General features: G+C 45.7%; 1 protein-coding gene across 1 annotated transcript in view; it reads right to left on the reverse strand.

Annotated features, from left to right (window-relative positions):
* The window catches only part of SORCS3 (sortilin related VPS10 domain containing receptor 3), a 428,038-nt gene extending 409,373 nt beyond the window's left edge, over positions 1-18,665 (reverse strand). The window contains exon 1 of the mRNA XM_083504742.1: positions 17,100-18,665. Coding sequence (XP_083360868.1) covers positions 17,100-18,008 — 909 coding nt within the window. The 5' untranslated portion in view covers positions 18,009-18,665. The remainder of the gene's footprint in view (positions 1-17,099) is intronic.
* Positions 18,666-22,467: the final 3,802 nt, after the last annotated feature.

Genomic DNA, 22,467 nt, shown 5'->3' on the forward strand with positions numbered 1-22,467 from the left:
GGTGGGTGGGAGCTGGAGAGTCTTCATGGCTCATGAGGAGATCCTCCCCAGAACCCAAAGTGAGGGCAGGAGGAAGCCCCAAAGGGACCTGGGGTGGAGCTGGGCTTTGTTTAGGCTGCTCAGCCTAACCACCTAACAGCTGGTGTGCAGGGTAGCGCAGCAGCTGCTGCTGCTTTTCCTCACATCATCCATCCTCCTGCCAGTCCCAGAGCTTCAATTCTAGTTGTAGATATATTTTGGATAGTACTTTTGGTCTGGATTGGAGAGAGAGCAGCAGAGAGGGCATTTAAAGGGTTTTTAGAAAGTGTTCTCCACTTACGTGATTTCCACTTATGAGCGTGGAAATAATAAGGGGTGTGTGTGCCTGTATCAAGCAAAAATTACATACTCCAAAAATGGTATGTTCAGAAAAATGCACACTAAAATGCTTGTGAATTTCCATGAGGACTTTTTTTAAACAAAAACAAAAGCTGATTTTGAAATGTGGTGAACTGAACTTAAGTTTGGAAAAATGAGAAACTGAGAGAAACCCAAAGAGACAGACTGTACAAGAAACTCTACTTCAGACAAAGTTCACATAGGTCTAACATTTGGGGTGGCAAACCAACAAGGTTCCATGGCTGCTGTTGATGATCCAACCTTATATCTCCAGGGCCATAAAGGGACTCAGTGGCAGCACTCCTAAACCCTAATCTAACTTGGACTTTTTAAAAAAAATATCTATAAATATATATCTATAAAAAATATAGGTGCTTGATATCCACACAGCAATTAAGAATCCATTTTGTATTGGTGGCACCTTGTGATATTTAAGTCAATCTAATGATCAACAGGGGGAGGCTTCAGCTAATCATCCTAGTCCATGTGCTCTTTGGCGCAACTGAAATCTGGATACTGAAGGATGTTTGTCAGTGAAAAACAGATGTCCCAAATTCAGGTCCCTCCTCTCCCTCAGCCTCCATCAGCCTGATTAAATCACTTTAAACCAGTGATGGCCAAACGTGGCCCTCCAGCTGTTTTGGGACTACAATTCCCATTATCCCTGACCACTGGTCCTGTTAGCTAGGGATGATGCGAGTTGTAGTCCCAAAACAAAACAAACTTGGCCATCACTGCTTTAAACTATAACAGAACTGTTCTGCCAAGCCCATTTTTCCCATGCCTTCAGATTGTGACAGGATGGATGACTTAAGCAATACTTGGAAATGATAGTTCTCAGGGCAAGAATTTATGAGCTCTGGCAGGTAGGGATGACCTGCTCAACTCTATTGACCTAAATAAGCAGAGTGGAATCCTCCCAACAACATAGCCCTCCCCCAGCTCCCTCAAGCGTGTCTCCCTACTTGACTGGATTCCAGCAGGCAGTGCTGCTGACCACACAGAAGGGGGCCATGCCCTTTCTTCACCTGCCTTTCACCTCCTTGCTTGCTTGCTTTTTGGCAGCAGGTACTCAAGCACTTATGCAACATGTTTTCAAAGAAGACAAAATGTGCTTGAATCATAAAGGCCCCAAATGTAGATCTTGCTAATTTCTCTGGTGGGTTAAGAAAAATGTCATCTATTCACCGCAAGTCCCCCCAAAATCTGACAAAGCTTAGCTGTTTGAGGTATATGAGTCAGTGGCAGCAGTCAAAACAAAGGAGTGGGGACAGGAGTGGTTTCAATAAGTAACAGGCCCCTGAAGTAGCTTCTGGCTTCTCAGTGGCTGCCACTTGTCAGGACAGATTCCCCCAAACACAAAACATGCCACGTGCTGTGACTACGGAGGTAAACTGACAAGGCTGGCTTAGCTCTCATAGGAGCTAAGCAGAGATGAGAGACACACAATGCAAACGAAGTTGAGAAGAACAGGAGCAAGAAGCAGGATGCTCGTCTGATCCAATTCCATGGATAACATTTTTTCAAAGAAGCAATCGGACCAAACATCCTCTAGTATTTCCATGTGTGCGCCTGCTTCCTTTTAAAATGCAGTGAAATTCGGGTCAGGTTGGTGAAGGAGGTGCCCTGTTGTTGACACCTGTGCTGGAAGAACTGCACTGGCTACCAAGAGTCTACTCAGGCAAGTTCAGTGTCTTGCTATTGACATATATAGCCTAGGACTACTTGGGATCAGGTTACCTTTGGGAGCACCTTATCTTGGCTTGTACACTCCTGCCTGGTCACTTACATCCCCAGAAGAGACACTCTTAGTAGTGCTGTAGGCTCCTGAAGTTCATCTTACGTCCACTAAGACCAGGGTCTTTAATGTGGCAGCACCTGCCCCTTAGGCTGCACTTCCAATGAACACCAGGCAGGCATCTACCGTATTGCCATTTGGGTGGCTGCTAAAACTCTATCCATTTACCCAGCCTTTTCCTGAGGAGTGACCCAGCTATGTTGCTTTATTAAGCTAATTTAATGAACAGCAATGCATATATGTGTACGTGTGTGTGAAATTTTATTGTTGATTTTATGCTATTTACCACTGCGATTTCCCCCACTAAATGACTGTGGTAGAGAAATGTTTGCAAATAAATAAATAAATCAGGTAGTGGCAGAATGCAAGAAGTCAGGCTGGGCTGAATTCTCAGCATATACCAGCATCATGTATACAGCTGCTCTTGCAGCTAGAACCTGGCACTGGAACTTTCCACTGAGCTAGTCCTCAAAAGAAGCCCTGATTTAGGGATATGCAAATATTATTTGCATCCTAATGCTTACAAAGTATATTGGGATGCCAATATTAGCTTGGAGCCATCAATATTTGCATTCCTTCTCAGGCATATCTTTGGCAGCCGGGGAGCATATTTATGACATACTGCCAAACTGAGCTAGATCTTTGGTCTTGATCCAGTACTTTCAACTGCCTGTATTCTACAGAGCCTCTCTCAGTGCTGCTTCCTGTGATCATTTTAACTGGCAGTGCTAGGGAGTAGAGACTTGAGCATGCACTCTACCGTTCACCTACAACACCTCCAAACTGCCTAAGGCACTCACCCCTCTACCTACTTGCCCAGGGTAATTGCAAGATATTAACCCACAACTGTGGGTCTGGTCTATGCCAGGGTATAGATACAGAACCCCAGAACTCCCCTGTCCTTTGCAAAACAAGGATTTCAATATTCTTTTCACAGGTATCAATGGAGCCATTCTTAATCACCTGAAGCATAGTTCAGGTGGAAGAGCAATAATGTTTCTGCCACGGCAATACTGCTTCGTGTACATCATTTGCTTTACATCAGAGATGGGGAACCTCGGACCCTCCAAGTATTATTAGACTTCAACTCCCATCAGTCCCAGTCAGCAGGACCAATGGTCAGGGATGCTAGGAGCTATAATCCAATGAAACAACTGGAGGGCCACAGGTTCCCCGTCTCTGCTTTATGCAAACATCCAATGGCACAGAGGCCTAGTTCATGTGGTTCTTCAAAAGAATCACAGGAAAAGAGCATTCATTTGGGGCATCCAGTCCATGATGAGCATTAACATTTGGAGGAGGAAGAGGAGTCCGTACCTCTACCACATAGGGGCATTAGCTCCCCCTCCAAATGTAAAACTGAGCAGTGCCACACTCCCCTGGATAGTTCTTGACAAAATGTGTGGATCATGGGGCGTTTAAGGGTATACTTCTGCTAGCATGGTCTACATTCATGCCACAGGTATGCCACCTTGGGTTCCATGTTGGAAGAAAGGTGGGATATAAATGTTAGGAAGTAAATAAGCAAACATCTGCTCAGTAATGTACTCCCATCTCCACAAGTCATTTGTCTAAACTAAACAGCAGCCTTCAGGTGGTGGAAGATTTTAACAGCAATCCAAGCAAAGGGATTTGCTGGCACCTTTTACCAAAAGCTTTATTTACACTTTGATCTCCTCCTTTGTCTCTCCATTCCCCACACCCAGGGCCATGTAAAATTTAATTAAGAAGTTTATTGTTGGGCCTCCCAGCTTTCGGGGAAAGAGAAATGAAGCCAATTGCTTGCAGAAGAGAGTAGAAAAATGTCACCTGGAAATGCGGCTCTGGCTGTTTGTAATCATACAAGAGAAGAACAAGTGAGGAGGGCAATCTTAAATTAATTAAAATGGCTCACTGTAAAACTAGAGTCTGGAACAAAGGGACCCCAGTGACCCTCGGATGAAAGATGTGACACAGCTAGAAGTGGCCTCCTCTGATTTTTTTAAAAAAGAGCTTTAGTGACTGGAAAACATGAAGGCTCAAGGATGCAAGTTAAAGCAAAACACTTGTGTATGTGTTTAGCGAGCGGGAGAAAGATCCTAACGTTTTCTATAATTGTCTCTCAGTGGGCATGACCCAGTGTGGGCAGAGTGGTGGGGCAGGACATAGAGGTTCTAGCTGCATCCATGCATACATGGTGGGTTGGAGCAAATGTGTTCAGTGGTCCCAATCCAGTTGTCTGGTGCTGAGCAAGAACAGAGTCTCTGCTGCTATACCATGCACCTCCCAGCCATCCACAAGAAGGCAAATACCTTCCCATGGGCAATTATTATTACAAGACCTCATTGTGTCCAAACACTGCACCAAAGTGTGAACTATCCCACAGTGCTAGAACCATGGAGTGAGAACTGTAGTCTTTTGTAGAAATAGGGCACTGCCATGTCCCTTTCACCAGCTGTAAACCGAGGCAGAGGGGGGTGCCATTTACCTACCAAAACACTCCGAATTTGGTGAAGGGGTGAAGTTGATCAACCTGCAGAGTCCACAACAATCAGTGTAACCATAATTATGACATTGGGCTGAACTGCTTCATGTGGATTCTGCAAATCCAACTGCCCACCTACTTTATCAATCTAGTTTAGAGAAATGAAGGAAGCTGATGTTGTGAATCAAGCAGAGGTTTGTTTGTGGTTTTGAGGGAATCCCCAGTGTTTTCTCTGCAAATTAAAGACTGAATCAACCTGAATCTCATAGGTTTAAATCCATTTTGCCCACTACAATTCTGGTCCTAAGGAATAGTTTCTCCACTTGGTTGACAGGTCAAGATGAAGAAAGGAAATAAACATCACAATGGCTGCTTTCAGACATCACACAAGCCCTTTGCTCATATGGGGCAAAGATTGCTAATTGGGTTTTGGACTTTGCATTCAAATGGGTGCGATCTAGTCTAGTGAAACTAAATCCAAGGGAATTATGAATCCTCTCAGTTAAAAAAAAGACACACATGTTGTAGGTAGGTAGATGGATGGATACATAAACAGATGGTGCATTTTCTTCAGAATGATGAGGGACAGAAACTTGCTTTCATTTTAATTAAAAGTTTATAATATCTCAGGAGTCTCTGGAAGTGACTAGCTTCTACACTGCAAATTATCACTGCAACCTAAAGAAGCATGCGAAAAAGGCATAGATGCTCTTTCTTCTCTGTCAGTGGGAATCCATGCAACTTACAGCATGGCATAAAAAATAATTGGACCTGGGCAAAACCTTGGCTTTTGTGTGCTCCGTTAGTTGCAAGAGATCTGTTTCATATCTGCACAGCATCAAATTCATTCATTAAGTCCAGCGCTCTGTAAATGACAACATTTCTTCCTCCCTCAACGTAATCCGACAAATATCCCTTCTCAAAGTAAATTAATTAACTTAAAAATGGTTTAATATCCTGTAACAAAATAATCTTCCAAGACTTCAGTTTCTAATGGGTGGACTTCCTCCAGGAGGCAGAAAGTACAAGTCTGTAGTCGGCTTTCCCCTTCAATCAACCAGCAGCGGGAAGGATGAGCTTCTATGCTTCCAGCACCATGAGAGTTAATCATCCTCCCTTGTGCCGTCCAGGGACATCCATCAGCAGTAAAGATGCAGGGATGGTTTCACAAGCAAAGGATGGAGTACCGAGATGAAGGATTTCATTTTAGAAACAGGCCAAGAGAAGATGATAATTTAAAGCAGGCAAGTGCATCCTATGATCAGGCAAATACTTTCTGGTAATAAAAAGGGAAGCCACAGAGGATAAAATAGCCAACAAATGAATGAATGCACTATCAGCCTGAATGATCTCCCAGTAGTCACGATACCCTTAGAATGGGACCCTCTTGATTTTAAGCCCATAATGTTATGCCCCAACTTCTTTCTCTGAGAAGAAAGCCTTTCATATAGCAGGAGTTTTGGTGTGTCACCTGCAGGAGAATTTCCAGTATTAATATTTCAGCAATACCAATCTTTCAGAATACACTTTAAAGCTCTCAATTTCATCTCCCGCTGTCATTTTTATATTTTATTAAATGTCCCCGCTCCCTCTAGTGTTAGCCACCATGCTTCCTGAATGCTTTCCCTGGCTGTATTTGGGATCTCTCAGTTTCCAGCGCTTTTGCCCCAGGGCTGCATAGATCAAGGAGAGGGTAGCAGGAGGTCAGCTGAGCTAATTAGGTGGTGCTATTCTGAGTTACAAGACTACTGATGTTTCTCTTATCTGTCCAGCAGAAGGCATGGTGCTTCCTACCAGGTTGTAAAGTGGACAGTTTGACTATTATTCATTTGCAGGAGAATAAAATAATCTTGATTTGGAGCAAGTTCCTAATACTGAGAGTTGACATAGTTGTTTTAAAAGATGCAGAACTAGAATTATGGATCTGTTCCTTTTTATATGCATTATGGGACTGTAGCTACGTTCACATTGCATTCATCAAAATATACCCCTGGCACCTGGTCTCTTAATAGTGCACTATATAAGCTCAAGAAGTCTATACTGTACATATTTGAAGGCTGGTAGCAAATATCTTTATTTACTATATGTTCAACCCAAAGTTCTGTTTGAAAAACAAAATTCTGGGCAAGAAAATGAACATGGGACTTAAGGGTCTGCCTCACCCTTAAGACTCAATTACTATATGACAGCTTTCACCAACTTGGTGCCAATTAAGGCTGATGGGAATCATAGACCAAAATATATGGAGGGCACCACACTGGCAAAGGCTGAAGTGACACTGACTCATGGTGTCTGTAATGCACATCTGAACTTGACAGCCTGCACTTTAAATGTACCCATCTCAGTACAGTGTTAGCCAGCCAGTTGAAGCTGTGCCCAGTTGAAGACTGATATTGAAAAAGACTCTTGCCTGTCATAGACAGTGCATTCGTATGCATATCAATTCAGAAGTAATCCTCACTGAGTTCAATGGGATTTACTCCCAAGTAAGTGTGTTTAGGACTGCAGCCTAAATCACATACTGCAGTACTAACTTTCCCCTCTTCCTTGCCCACCACCCAACCAACGCATAGGTCCACAGGCAAAGCCTCACATCAGAGATGGAGAAACCCTTCTTTGGTGGAGGGCCACATTCTTTTCTGGTCAACTTTCTGGGGGCCACATGCCAAGGCTGGCTGGGGTTGGGAAGCAAAAGTGTCCCAAGCAATTAATATAACTTGGATAGCTCATTTAGTAAAGCAGGAGACTCGTAATCTCAGGGCTGTGGGTCCAAGCCCTATGTTGGACAAAAGATTCCTACATTACAGTGGGATGGACAAGGTGACCCTCATGGTCTCTTCCACCTCTACAATTCTCTGATTCTACAAATCTATAAACTTTACCCTTTGTGCAGTAGGATAGTTTCTATATAAGGATTTAAATGTATTGCTTGCAGTTTGGTGCCTCTAACCCAGGATTGACTGCAAGCAACTCCAGCTATTCCTGGGGGGGGGACCCTCCTCCCCCCACTGCCACCTCTACCCCTGCCACCAGAGAACTGCTTAGTGCAAGCATTGCCTTCAATACACATCCTGCAAACTTTGTGTGGTGTAGTGGTTAAGAGCGGTAGTCTCGTAATCTGGGGAACCGGGTTCGTGTCTCCGCTCCTCCACACGCAGCTGCTGGGTGACCTTGGGCCAGTCACACTTCTCTGAAGTCTCTCAGCCCCACTCACCTCACAGAGTGTTTGTTGTGGGGGAGGAAGGGAAAGGAGAATGTTAGCTGCTTTGAGACTCCTTAAAGGGAGTGAAAAGTGGGATATCAAATCCAAACTCTTTTGCATTCATTTGACCCCAACATCAAACGGCGCTTGATAGGCACCATCATCAGAATAAACATGGCGCTGACACACCCTGTACAATCAGCTTTGGACAGACAAGACAGTTAGTTAGGAGGGAAGTTGGGGATATCCTGGATAGTTAGTCAGAGCAGTACAAGGGAAAAGTCAAAGAGAAGCGCAGTGCTAAAAGGCGAAGCTAATATAATTCAGGCAAGGCTTTGCAGACAGAGCCAAAGGAACATAAAAAAGGAAGAGAGAAATGATTTGACACAGAGAGGGGAGGCGATCCCAAGTTTCAGAAGTGTCATGGCAGAAGGCACAAAGACTAGTGTGAGGAAATGAAAATAAGTGAGGGGGTGGGCTGGTAGCACATGAGATTCTTTGGTGCAAAAAAGGGGGGGGAATTAGAGAAGTGAATGAAGCAAAGGAAAGGATGGAGAGAGCTTTAAATGGAACAGTGCTAGAGACTTTGATGGAGATGGAGGAAGGGTGCTACTGTCTGCTAACAGGGCCAAGATATGAAGTGGCAGGGAACCAAGCCATGACGGCAGTACCTTAAAGCATTCAATTTGAAAGGAGATAGAAGAATGGCCTGCCAAGTCCACAGCCAAGATACAGCAAAACCAAAGTCCAGGCTAATTCTATGATCCCAGTGCCTCAGGAAGCTCCTACCCCAAAGCAAACAGGAGCGAAACATTGTCTTGAGCCTGTGCATTTCCAACAGCACAGTGCCATTGGATGCAAAAGCTAACATAGCAACTTTGACACAATGCGAAGGAAATGGGCTATTTCTGTTTTTAAAAAAATATATACAGTGGTACCTTGGTTTACAACCATAATCCGTTCTGGAGGTTCATTTGTAAACCAATACAGGTTGTCACCCAAGGCGCGCTTTCGCTAATGGGGCCTCCCAAAAAATTGTTTACTTAATCCAAAAAAATGGGTTGTAATCCAAAAAATGTTTGCAAACCAGGACACACACTTCCAGGTTTGATGTGTCTGTAATCCAAAACATATGCAAACCAGACTGTTCGCAAACCAAGGTACAACTGTATATAAATCTTGCATGTAGGGTTGTTTGGGAATTATGGAGTTAACTTGTTAAACCTGGCGTGACCAGTGGTCAATCTGAAAGCTGGTAAAATCACTGAGAAGGGTACAGATTGCACATAGGTGATGTCTGCTGGGGGAGGGGGGTAACCCTAGTACTTCCTTTGGTTTTGTGAATTCAAAAGTAGGGCAGTCATGGAGCCCCAGGACTGTCTGGCTAGTAACTTGCTTTGGCTTTCAGATCTGGTGTGATCTCAGGATACAAAGGAAACACACCCTGGAGGGTTACAGACATGGCTAATTGGATGTAATTCATTAGATGTAGGGTTTCTAAGGAGAAAGGGAAAGCAGGCTGCATTTAATTCTTTGTTTATTTGTTTGTTTGCTCCATTGGGAATCTTACGTAAAATCTTTTTTTTTTTAGGAACTGCTTTTTTATTCCTTTTAGTAAACTTTTAAACTCATTTCATAAAAGGTTTGCGGTCTACTTGAACATATCGCTCAACATCTGTGTTTTTAATTTGTTTTATGTTTTTATATTGTTGCAAGCCACTGTGATATATTCTAATTAATACACAGAGTGCCATGTTCTACATTGTCTTGGGTGTTCTCAAGGAGACACAAATGGGATTTGGGGCTGGTTGGTGAAAGGCAGCCTTGCAGAAAAATAAAATGCTTTTAACTAGTGACAGCAAAGGTCTAAAGTGAAGGGTGAGTGAACAGGAGGGGACATTCTGCTTGGCCAGGAATCCCTGACATTGTACAGGACCCAGGGAAGCTGGGGTTCCATAGCACAATCAAACACATACACCAGTACCCCTGGCAAACATAGAACATAGGAAGAAACCTTATACTGAGTCAGACCACTGGTCCATCTAACTCAATAATGTCTACACTGACTGGCAATAGCTTTCCAGGAGTTCAGATTGGGTTCATCCTAAAGCCAGGCCAAGATATTTTGCTGCCTAAGGCAAAGGGCAAAATGGTACACACATGAACCCATTCCTCATATAGTAGTGAATCTATTACTAGCAATCGTTATCTCACTAAGTGGTTTGGATTTGAATTCATCTAGAGCAGCAAAAATAGCTTGAGCCAGCTCTGTCTGTGGTCCACAATTCAATGCAGAGTTGGGTACACTTAAACAAGGGTTGGGGAGCTAGCGATCTTCCAGATCCCATCATGCCTCATCATTGTGGCTATTGGTCAGGGATGTTGCAGTCTAACAATGACTGCAGGCAACAGGTTTTCCTCCCTGACAAACGCACTGATTTCAATGGGCTTAAAAAGTGCTTACACATATGTGTTGAACTGTAGTCTCTAGAGAAAGATCAAAGCTACAGCAAGGCTTGAGCTACCAGGCCATATCCAAGCAGCTTAACTAATTTGTTTTGTAACCCAAATCCAAGCAATACATTGAATGTGAGCATATTAAGAAACTGTAACCCTCCCTCCTCTGGATTAATTGAAATAGGGAGAATCCTGACATCAGATTCACAACTAAGTGGAGACAGGGGAACACACTGTTCCAGCTGCAGCGCACTCAGTCCCAATGAATATATTCCAGGCTTCCTCAACCTCGGCCCTCCAGATGTTTTGGGACTACAATTCCCAGCATCCCTGACCACTGGTCCTGCTAGCTAAGGATCATGGGAGTTGTAGGCCAAAAAACATCTGGAGGGCTGAGGCTGAGGAAGCCTGATATATTCTTGTTTAGTATCATGGGAGTAAGTTATTCAGCAAAGAACCTAAATGAACCATCTTCTGTGCCACTATCTGTTGAGGAATCTGGCTAAGAGTCTTTCTAGCAGAGTCTTTCTGGCTAGGAGTCTCTGCTAAGCAGAGCTATCCATTCCAAAACAAAACCAAGTATTGTCCCTGTCACCATCCTTTCTTGTTAGAGCCCTTAATTAAAAAAACCACCTGCCACCTATTACAGCCCATTAGGCTCCCAATGTGCATCTCACCAAGGTGAGAGGTAAAATAACAGCATCAGACTGACATGTGCACATTAGTAGCCAGCAATCCCACCAGAATACTGCCAAAGGCATTCGTAACCAGCCTTACCTCCAAAAAGGAGCAGGCAGAGAGGCACGCACTTCCAGACCTTTCTATCCAACAAAGGCATTTCCAGTTCTTTGAGCAGAAGGTGTCAGATCCACAAGGAAGAGGAACAATTAATTACTGTTTAGATTTTGCACAAAGGACTCTAGATGCATGTATGTATACAATTAATTACTTATTGTCATAGATAATTGCATGCATATAAATGCTTACAATATATAATTAACACAAAGAACGGAGAAACAGAGGCTCTGGGAAATAAAATAAGAACATTGACCTTGTAGCGTTTTTCTAAAACCCAGGAAGTCGGGGCCTCTTGACTGACTAGCCCAAATTACATTTATTCAGAAGTGTATCATTGATTTTCAATGGGGCTTTCTTCCAAATCAGAATGCTTAGAATTTCAGCCAAAGCCAAACAAGGAATCCCAAATCTCTTGACAGACAACACACTTCATCCAGCGCAGCAGAAATGAAATGCCTTTCTTCATTTCTCTGGCTGTTCATAGGGATGGAAATTATAACTGATAAGAAAGCCAAGTTCTAAACCAGAGATGAAAAACTTGTGGGCCTGCAGATGTTGCTGGACTGCAACTCTGATCATCCCTGGCTCAGACTAATGCGAGTTGGGAGTCCAATATCTTTCACAGATGCATAAGCCACAGCTACCCCATCCCTGTGCAAAATGTTCTGGCCTGTCTCAATAATGCCCAACACCTTCAATGGTGCGAAGAGAAAAATAGCATCCCATGCAGAGAGTGGAATGTGGTTGCAGCACCCTCCTCCTTGCAGTCAGACAATATTTCTTCAAATGTTTCAAGAAGCCATGTTTAGCATCAGTGAAAGCTTCAGGACAATTTAACATTTATGTTTCTTTGAACGAGGCTCATATGGTATGTATTTCTCATTCTGCAATGTTTCCATGTGACTCTTATCCATGTTTACTTATCAGAGATTAATCAAGAGCTGAACTTTCAGCAGCAGTCACCTCAAATCTTTAAGAAGTGATTGGTCTATCTGTTAATGGATGTGAAACTCTGGACTGGTTCACATGGTGTCAACTGGCTCTGCCCAGGGTGATGATGAGGGCATGCCTTTGCCCATGATCACAGAGAACAGGTAGCAAATGAACAGGCACAGCTGCAGAAATCTGGCAGCAATTCCCACTGTCATGACGGCTGATGTTCAGTTTCTGCAGTTACTAATGCAGCAATTCCAGAAGGGTAGCCAATGCCATGCCAGTCCGTTGCAGCAAAAAGAACAAAGAGTCCTGTGGCACCTTAAAGACCAACAAATTCAGTCATCATGACATAAACTTTTGTTGCATCCAGCAAAGTGGGCTTTAGTTTAGAAAGTTGTTAAGACTTCACGGTGCCACAGAACTCTGTTGTTTCTACTGGGTTGCTGCCACTATCTCAGTAGATAATTTCTACTGGATCCCTAAGTGTGCAGATGTCTGTTGGCATCGGTCGCTGTGATGTTCGGGCAGAAGAAAGCTTTTGAAGCTCTCGAACGAATGACCAGGAGGGAGAGAACATGCCAGTCGGGCATGTGTCTCTACCAGGGTCCTACTCGAGTGTAGGATGAGCTCATAACAAAAACCCTGATTCATAATTCCCTAACACTATACTACTAGCAAAGATAGCCCTCTCTGAAAGGGCAGCCACTGGAATCTCCCATGGGCCTTGGGTGCCAAAGCCTTGGTGTCTAAAGTCTTAGGAAAGATAGCAATTGACTCTAGACACTTACTAATGGAAGCAGAAATGGCAGCAGCCTAATTGTCAGAACACAGATGACCCCAAACATCCAATTATAAGCTTAAGTCAATTGGGAGGAATGTAATTCCTGACCTACCAGGAGTGACCTCCCTCCTAATTGGCTTGACCTTGTGGTTGACTGTGTCATATGATTTCTGATAGCATACAGCTCCTGCCTTCACTTCATCACTTTATGGTGAAAGGAAAATATATGTTATGCAGTTTACCAGCTATAGGATTCTAATACACTTCCAGCTCATTTCATAATTCTCAGAAAGCCTAACCCAAAATCAACACTTGTACAGATACTCTCTAGCCTAAGATTTGCTTGATTTTTCCCTCTCAGGGACTTTTCATGTGCTGGTTTTTATTTTTTCCCCCTAAATATACAAAAAATATTTTTCACACATATTTTTCTATGTGTGAAGTAAAAAGTGAGTCTTATTTTTCTGTTGCAAAGTACACAGATCGCACAGCTGATGTGGACACTAGCCATACAAAATGTACAATACAGTTGATAGGAAGCAGGAATTGCTAGAGAAGTGATAAGGAAGGACAGAACCAGCGCAGCAGAGGAACAAGTAAGATCTATGGTGCTATCAGGGCAGGACTTTGGGACAGAAGTCCCCCACTGAGCAGAATCAGCAGGAGAGGCCCCAAATGCAACAGGGCTGTCCTACAACATACTGAAGTAAGTGAATACACATTATCATCTAAAAGACCAGAGTCTGGAATTCCCTTACTACACCATTAGGGTAAGTTGAGGCCAAGGTAATAAGAAAAGGCTGGAGTAGATCTTGAGGCAGGACTTGAAGGAGAAGGTAGCCGAATCCTGATGAGGAAAAGGAGGTTTTCCAAAAGAGGGTGGAAAGAAAGGCAAAAGGTAGTGCACTGAGAGTGGGAAATGCCAGGAAAAAAGAACAGTGGGTGATTCATTTGTTTGTGGTGGAAAACCAATGCAAACCTCTTCTCCCCATGTGGGTAGTAAAAGCAGTGAATGCCCATTCAGAGGCTCCATAGCAGACAACATGTGTCTCTCACATCTCACTCTCTGGCCAACAGAAGCATTCTATTAAGGGACCAGCACAGCCCCCCTCTTTCTAAGGTCTGCAGTACAAATTCACATTCAGTTGTACTAAACTAAGCAGTTTACTTTTGGGTAAACTCCCAAAAGATTGCATTAGTATTATTATTCCACATTAATATCTAATGGAGGAGATGCTAGAGATATATAAGCAGGACTGGATTCGGCTCCATAGCCCCCCATTGTGGCACGCAAGCTACAGACTCTCTGCTATATGCAGGGAAGTGGGATGGGAAGAAATCAACTGATTTACTTTGGTCCATATTACTGACACTCATAATTACATGTGCACATGCATATACATGTGCATGCACACATGTTCCAAAACGTACTTCCCTAAGCCTATAGATGAAAGTGTGAGTATTTCCTGATTTGCCTTAAAAAGAAATTCTCTAGCAAGTAAAAACACAATTTCTCTCTTCATTTTTTAAAATGCTTTTCATTATTTTTCATTTGAATATGCTCCCCCAACTTCTTCCTAAGTGTCATGCAGCTTCTATTCTCCATTAGCATTTTTAATAATGAAAAAATCCACTCTTTTCTTATTCCCTTTCTACCAGTTCTTAAAACCCCAGGAGAGATCTGTAGACTGAAATTAACTGTGTGCCAAACAACTACTTTTGCCAGTTCCTGACGCCTGCCAAAAGGCAAGGAGGAGACTTTGACAAGTCAAATCTTCACAAAGAGAGAGAGGAAGCAGGGATGCAACCCCTATGTGCCCATCACGTGAGCAAAGTCAGAACTGAAGCACCGAGCTGCTCAGGAGAGCAGAGCACAACCTACGCAGTGAGGGGACGTGCCTTGGTATTCCCTGCGCCCCCACAGATGCTTTGCATCTCCTCCGTGCATTCAGAAAACATGTTCCCCAGCAGCAGCCAGGCACGGATGAAGTCTTGCGGTCAGGTATATAATAGCTTTGAGCTCTACTCTGAGCCAAATCGCTATTTCACCCTGCCCCTTTGGGCCAATTGCTTGACCTCCTTATGCCACAATCAAGCCTATTGTCAAATTGGGTAGACAGAAGCACGGCTGCAGAAGGAAGGATAAAAGAGCCAGCCACTATTTTTGATTACTAGCGTGAGATGGAGGGTGTTCCCTGATAACACATGAAAGCAGCAGTGCTTCTCAGAGTCAAGTTGAGCATTTGACTTTCCCTGTAGGTTCACAACAGTGCCTGGTTTTTAAGAGCAAAGCTAATTAATCACAAGGTGCAGAGTAAGAGGGGAAAGTCCCCAGAAGCAGGACCTCTCGTTACAGACATTGTGGATATTACTTGTTCATTAACATGCTGGCTCGTTATTCCCTTCGCACAAATGCCACAGTGATCCATGCCATTCCATCAGTGAAACGCAGCATCTTTGCAGCCAGATATTTCCAGCCCAAAATATCAGGGAGGGAACCAAGAATGCTACTGCAGTGTACTTGGCTATTTGGCACCCTGTAACGAGTCCTTAGTTTTATTAGCAGAGATCTAGAATTATTTATCCATCCTAGTAAAGAGGATCATCATCTGACATTTGCCTTTGGACAAAAATGACATCTTTATTTTCCCAAAGTGCCAGAAGCATTCTGAACTGAACCAGAAGCTATCAAGTACTGAAAACCTGTATCAGTGACTAGCTCCTTTGGTGAATCACTGAACACTTAAGACAGAGAAACAACTTCTAATTTCACTACATTGATCAAAGCTGTTAAAAATCAGGATTCCGCAGTGCTTCTCTAGACATGGCACATCTTTAGGACACCCACTATTGCTTCTATTCTTAGTAATGTGATGTCCACAGCACGATGAGGTGAAGAGTAGCCTGCACTTAAGTCTCCATTGCTTAGGCAAATGGTGATAAACTAAAAATAAGCCTTCCAGATCAAAATGTATATGAGGCTGTTGTTGTTTTCTGACAATGTAGAGGAATAGGCAAGACACCAAAGGTTTTGGGCCCCAAACGACCAATAACGACTGGGAAGTAAAAACTATATGAAAAGACAGAATATGGAATTTTCAGCTCTGGATGTTCCACTTGGTGCTTGTAATTGTTCTGTTCCTGGTGACAGTACATGCAAAAAGCAATAAAGGAGGAGGTAATAATCAGAACATTGCCTCCGGTGGGCTTTCCCCAACACTCTGTGCACAGTTTTGCCTCCTTCCCAAGCCTTTAATGGCAGAACTGACTAGAACCTTCCTGGCATCAGGTTAAAATAAAATTGAAAATCCTTCTTATGGCTGTCCTAGGAGCATTATGAAGCAAGATGCTAGCTAGCTAAGTCAACCTAACAATGCCCCTTTCATTGCTCTCTCCAGCAGACACATTGCCTATAATGTAGCTGCATCCTCCAAGCGCAGCTATTCAGAATAAGACTTCAAGGGCGCCACCTTTTGATAAGACTGGGTCCAGGAAATATATATGCATACACACACAAATGGAATCCGTCAGGCAAACTTTTAGGAATCCTTCCTATTATTATTATTATCGTTGTTGATATTATTATTAGACCCTTTTATTGACTGGAAAGAAAAGGCTCGGAGTTGCCCCTGATTTGTTTGAAATTGTTTCCTCTTCTTTCATTGCATGTCAGCAGAGAGGCGAGGAGGGAGGGGTACGTGCGTTTCCCTTAATAAATGAAACGCCAGGCTCCAAACTACGGCGAAGGCTCACGCCCCTCCCTCCCTCTCAGCCTGCGCGTCCCCCCACCAACCGAGCCCACACGGACCCACTGAAGGGTTTCCAGGGACGGATGGGGAGGAAGAGAGAAAGCAACTGCATTACAAGCCATGTCCAGAGCACAACTCTCTCTCTCTCAGAGGGAGAAGGAAGGTTGTGGGGTTTTTTTTAATATAGAAAGAAAGAGCCTCTCTCTGAAACAAGCCGTCTGACCGAACTTTCCTCCAGGAGCTCGTATTCCGCGTTTCCCACCGCCTAATAAAAAGTGGGGACCGTAGGACTCTCCCTCCTTCCCCGGCGCCCACCAGCCACCCAGAGATGACACGACTTTGGGATTTGTCGCGCGTTTCCCCTGACCGTGTTTATTTCAGCCCAGCCAATGGGGATGGGAAAACTTTTCTTCTTCTTTTCGGCAAAGCAAGAAAACAAAGGGAGTGGACTTGTGCCTGCCCAACCATGGCAGTACTACGACCCCCCCCCCCAGCCCACCCCTCCCGCCCAGTCCCCGAGGGGCCCTTTGACTCACACTGCTGTTGTAGCCGGACCAGTGCACCATGGCTTGGTTGTGGGCCGAGTCTCCGGCGAGGGCAAAGGTCGTGCTGCTCAGCCTCCACTCTTCTCCGGCGCCTGCCGCTCCCCTCTGCTTGCCGCTGCGCCCTTCCTCGCGGGAACCTTTGCCTGGCGCTCGCGGCGCTTTCTGGCCGTCGGTCAAGGAGACGCCCCAGGCGCCCGCTTCTGCCCCGAGGCTGTCCGGGGCCAAAGGCTGCCGCTCCTCGGCGCTTCTGCTGGCCCTGCGCTCACGAGGGTTGCCGCCCGGCATTTTGCCAAGAGAGACTCCTGCCTCCTCCTCCTCCTCCTCCCTGGCGGCTCCGGGCGCCCGCTCCATCTCCTCCCGGCCAAGCGCCGGCGAGTCTCCGCTGCCCCTCGCCCTGGCCGAGAAGAGTTGGCCGGGCGTGGGGCTCCGGCGCGCCCTCCCGGTTCCCTTCAGGGCGCCGGCGGCCGCTCCCCGGCGCGCTCCGCCGGCGCTCAGCCCACCCACCCCCCGAGCCGCCGGCTGACCCCTTCCCGGACCCCGATCCTTCCGGAGCGCTTCTTCCCTTCCTCCTCCTCCTCCGCCGCCTTCTCTTTCTTCTCCCTCGCCCCCAGCACCCCATCCTCCTCCGGGTTTCCCCGGCAGGGCTTCCCCTTCGCCGCCGTCCCCGCTTGGCCCAAGCGGCACTCCCCGAGGAACCTCCAGAGGCGGCGGCGGCTGCTGCTGCTGCAGAAGCTGGACCCGGAAAGATGCCGGAGATGTGGAGAACGAAGCGGCGGCGGCAAAGCAAGAGCGGCAAGTTATCTCAGCGCCGGTGAAACGCCAAGTGCCCAGCCAGAGCCATGTCGAGGCGATCCAAGCGATGGAGCAGCAGCCCGAGGACCAGCCAGATCCTCTCTCCATGCCTCGCCGAGAGAGTTGCTTGTTTGGGGTGGGGGGTGGGGGAGGCAGATCCTTTAGAAAAGGAGGGAGGGGAGAAGCTGGTTGATTCGGAGGGTTCCTTGGCAGCCAAAGGTCTCTTCTTCCACCTTTTCCTCTCTGATGACGAGCAGTTGTTTTCTTTTTCAAACAAATCCCCACCGCCACATACAAAAACCCGAAACAAAACCACAGACACACTCCTGTATAGTTGGGACTCTTGTTCTTTCACTTGGTGGATTTTCTTTCTCTTTTCTTCCTCTTTCTTTTCTTTCTTTTTGTCCCCCCCTTCCTCCCCAAAAAAGTGCTTTTCAGTGAAACTGTTCACGTTCGAGGATTTGATCAAGTAAGAGGATAGGACCACCAAGGGGAGGAGCTGCTGCGCCCCAGCGAAACGCAGCGGCTGAACTAGACCGAGCCGTTCACCAACCACGCTGCACTTCCAGCGGAATCCGGCGGTGTGTGTGCGCGCCCGCGCGCCGGTGCCTCTGTGTTAGCAGAAGAGCGAGTGCGAGAAACTCACACGGGCGTGCGTGGGCAAGGAAAACAACAACAGCCAAGGAGGAAAGCCGATAGGAGGACCACAGCCGGGGGGTTTTCTCCTCGCGTGGCGCCGCGGAATGGGAAGCACCGCCGCTTTGGCCCTGGGGAGGCGAGTGGCGGGGGCGGATGGGGAAGGGCGCGGGCTAGAAAAGCGATGCAGTCAGAGCCAAAGATCTCCCGGGTTTCCCCAACACCCAGAAATGGACAGCTTTTCTTTCTCCTGCTTTGATAGTCTCGTAACGGAGGCCGCTGAAGTAACAGGCTAGGCTGTGTGTGTGAGAGAGAGTGTGTGTGAGAGAGAGAGAGTGAGAGAGAGAGAGGGAGAGAGAGAGAGAGAGAGAGAGAGAGAGAGAGTTTAAACCTGATCTGTTCCTGTTGGTTCGTAAGGAAGTCCCGCTGCTTCCAATAGTATATCTACCCAGTATGCATAGGATCGCGGTTCTGGATTTCTTGTAGTTTGAGCGCGGAAAGGATCCTGAGTATTGCTACTGAGCATCCACAGCGATCCGTGGCTGATTGGCAGCCCAACCCTTTGCGTGTTTCCTCGGAAGCAAGTCGCGCCGAGGCTTTACTCCCAAGTAAGTGCATAGGACCGAAGCCTTATGTGGAAGTAAATTTCACGCCTTTGGAACTTCCACGGAAGACTCCATGCATGCACTGATGCTGTCGACTCTGTGAGTCTCTGAAGCGCAACACACAAACACAAAAATACATTTATGTTACTATTTCCACACTCAACAAAAGGCTAGGAATCCAGATCCGCGATTCTGTACAGACTTACTTGGGTGTAAATCCAACTTGAAATAAAACCAACGGGACTTTATTCCGTGTAAAAGTGGTCAAAAGCCCAGCTGTCAAGCGCAACAAATTTCCTTCTCTAGGATGATTCACATGTCTTCGCTGTGGAACAGCAAGTTACAAATGAGAAGGCGCGGGGGGGGGTCACTAACGTTCTTTTTGTAGGCGGAGAAATGCTAATAGAAAGGATAAACTGTGGTCGTGAATTTAAAACAATAATACACAACAGCAGAAATTATGCCCCCCACACCGCCGCAAAATATCCAAGTCGAGGACAGAACTCATTACAGGTGGATTTCCCCAAGAGATTTCCCTAAACCGAGAAAGTATAAATGGTGGCTGCAGGAACGTGTGTGTTTAAAAATAAAATACATCGTCCTTGTCCCCGGTGCTACGAATGCCTCGCTACAGAAAAATGATCCCCGCTCACCAAAATTGGGGTTGTTTTTTGAACAATACTTTTTGCAGTTTATTCAGACGAGTGGACAGCTCCTGCAATCTCCCTCCCTCGCCTCAGAGTGCAGTTAGTGCATTTAAAGAGTTAAGGCGTGAGCCTGCAAAGGCGGTTAGAAAAAAACGGGGGGAGGAAACCACCTCAAATCTTCTTCTCTTTCCTTGGGTTTCGTTTCGAAACCGTCACGTTCAGTCTCTGGGAAGCCATAGCCGTCTATTCAGCCGCTGTAAACAGGCTGATTAGTGACCCTTTCCCCTGCGGGTAATTCTGGGATTCTCCACTCCCAGGCGCAGTCGTCCATTCTCCTTCAGCTGCCTTTATTGACTGATCTACCTATCTTTTTAACATGCTCCATTCCAGGGACTTTGCCTAGGAGATGGCCTTAAACACAATGCAGATGTTTGCAAAGGGAAGCAGATGAAACTTGGTTCTATATAGGAACGTGGGAAGCTGCCTTGATCGTCGGTTCATGCAGCTCAGTATCAACTACACCAGGAGCGACCAACCTGGCAGTTCTTCAGATGCTGCTGGACTCCACCTCACAGAGGCCCCTGTCACCATGGCCAATGGGCAAAGATGGTAGGAGTTGTTGTCCTGCAACATCTGGATTGAGTCAGGTTGGCTGTCCCTGGTCTATACCAACAGCTGCTGCATGGAATAACAGTCTTTTCCAGCTGTACCTGCAACTGCTACAGAATAAACCTGGGACCTTTTTCGTGCAATGCATGTTTTCTACTGCCTAGTAGAAATTGTTTTACAGAATGCAGTGAGGCTTGCCACCTGCAGGGGAGGATGTTGACAATCAATTCCACCCCACACCTCTGCTTTCCACTCAAAGCTTCTCCCTGCTCCAGTCACAGGAGCCAGTATCTGTAACATGGAGCCTTCCTATTCAGAGGCTGCAAGGTGTCTTTTAATACCAGATGCTGAGTGCAGACAGCAAGGGAGACCAGTTGACTTTGTGTCCTTCTGCTTCTAAGCTTCCCAGAGGCATTTACTTGACCCTTGTCAGAGAAAACAGAGTGCTGGACTAGATATAAGCAAGCAGCTTACCCAAGGCAGCAAACTGAATTAAAGACATTGGAAGTGCTAATCCCCAACCTCATAATTTTCACTGCCAGTGCTTTGTCCCATCATTTGCTGACACACCATTGGTATGTCATCCTCTGAATTGCTTACTGCCGCACCTCAGTGCTTAGCTATCCTTACCCACCCAGCCATACCCAGTTGTCAGTCACAGCTCTCTTCATAATAGGACATCAGTAGCAATGTGGGCGTGCCTTATGTCAGCACTTGAAAACATGTGGCTACCCTAGATGTTGTTGGACTACAATGCACATCATCCCTGACTTTTGGCAATGCTGGCTTGAACTGATGGGAACTGCAGTCCCAACAATCAGGAGGACCAAACGTTTGCCACCCGTGCCTTATGTCAGATTGCTGGAAGCCCCGTGTTAATGGATGATTTAAACCTCTGTGTCACAGAAAGTACCACTTACCAGAGCTGGAAATTCAGCTACCTCTGGCATGTTTTTGCAATTGTTGGTAAAATGTTCATGGTTATGGTTACTTAACTCCTGCTGGACAATCCACATAGCGCACTCTCAGTTATGCCTGAACATACTGTAAGGGGCTAGAGTTTAATAAGCTTGCAAAGGGCTGGTTTGATTGACTGTCTCTCACTGGTAAACATGGTGGTGTTCATGGGGACCTTGACCAAACAGGAATCTTGTAATTATTATGCAGAATATTTTCTATAGGGGAGAAAATTAACCTCACCTAAATGCCAAACATATAGTGATGATCAAAAGTCTCAGGGGTGGGGGGTGGGGATTAGAGACTGCAACAGTAGTTCATCAAAGGTCCATCTCCTCATGGAGGTTTTGTAGATTCTACACACAAACATTATGGTTAATCTCTCCACACCAGAACTTTACAGGGCAAGAACAGAGATTCGCCGCTGCCGCCCCAAGAAGTCAGTACTATGAAAAAGGCCTTGACTGATTACAGAAGGGAGGGTCTAAAAACACTTGCCACCTCTTGTTCTCTCTAGGGCAACATGTCCAACCACACATAGAAATATAACCCTCTTGAAACTTCTTGTTAAGGCTCTGCTACACCAGATGGGAGAGCGCTATGTGATAGCAGCCACCCCAGAAACTGTGTTCAAAAAGCAACATTCCTCTGTCCTTCCCCTCAGCAGGTGTGTGTGTGTGCTTATTAAGAAAAAGGATGCAGTTTTATTTTTAAGCACCTGGGAAGCAAGAATCTCTCTAAGAAGCAATGGATATTTGGTGAAGCAGTCTTGGTGAATTTATCACACCTTTATTCAGCTTCCCTCTCTCACTGATAACTGGAAAGATGCATTGGCTCCTCCTAAGGCATCAACTAGATCAATTAAATGGAGCCTCCTTCCCGAAGAGGAAAGTCTCAGAACTGCCACAATCCATCCCCTAGGTACTAAAATGAAAGTAGTTCGTCATAGGCAGACTTAACCCAAAAACATTGCAGTGTGCTGTCTCGGAAACAGATATTTATGAGACAGCACACTGCAATGTTTTGGGGTAAATGTAAAGCAAGGGGTGGTTGGGAAAGGAAAACTCACATTGCTCCTACCTCAGCCAGGGCTGACCTCTCTCTGTAGAAGCA

This window comes from Podarcis liolepis, assembly GCF_965112155.1.
Source record: "Podarcis liolepis genome assembly, chromosome: 5".
Classification (NCBI taxonomy): Eukaryota; Metazoa; Chordata; class Lepidosauria; order Squamata; family Lacertidae; genus Podarcis; species Podarcis liolepis.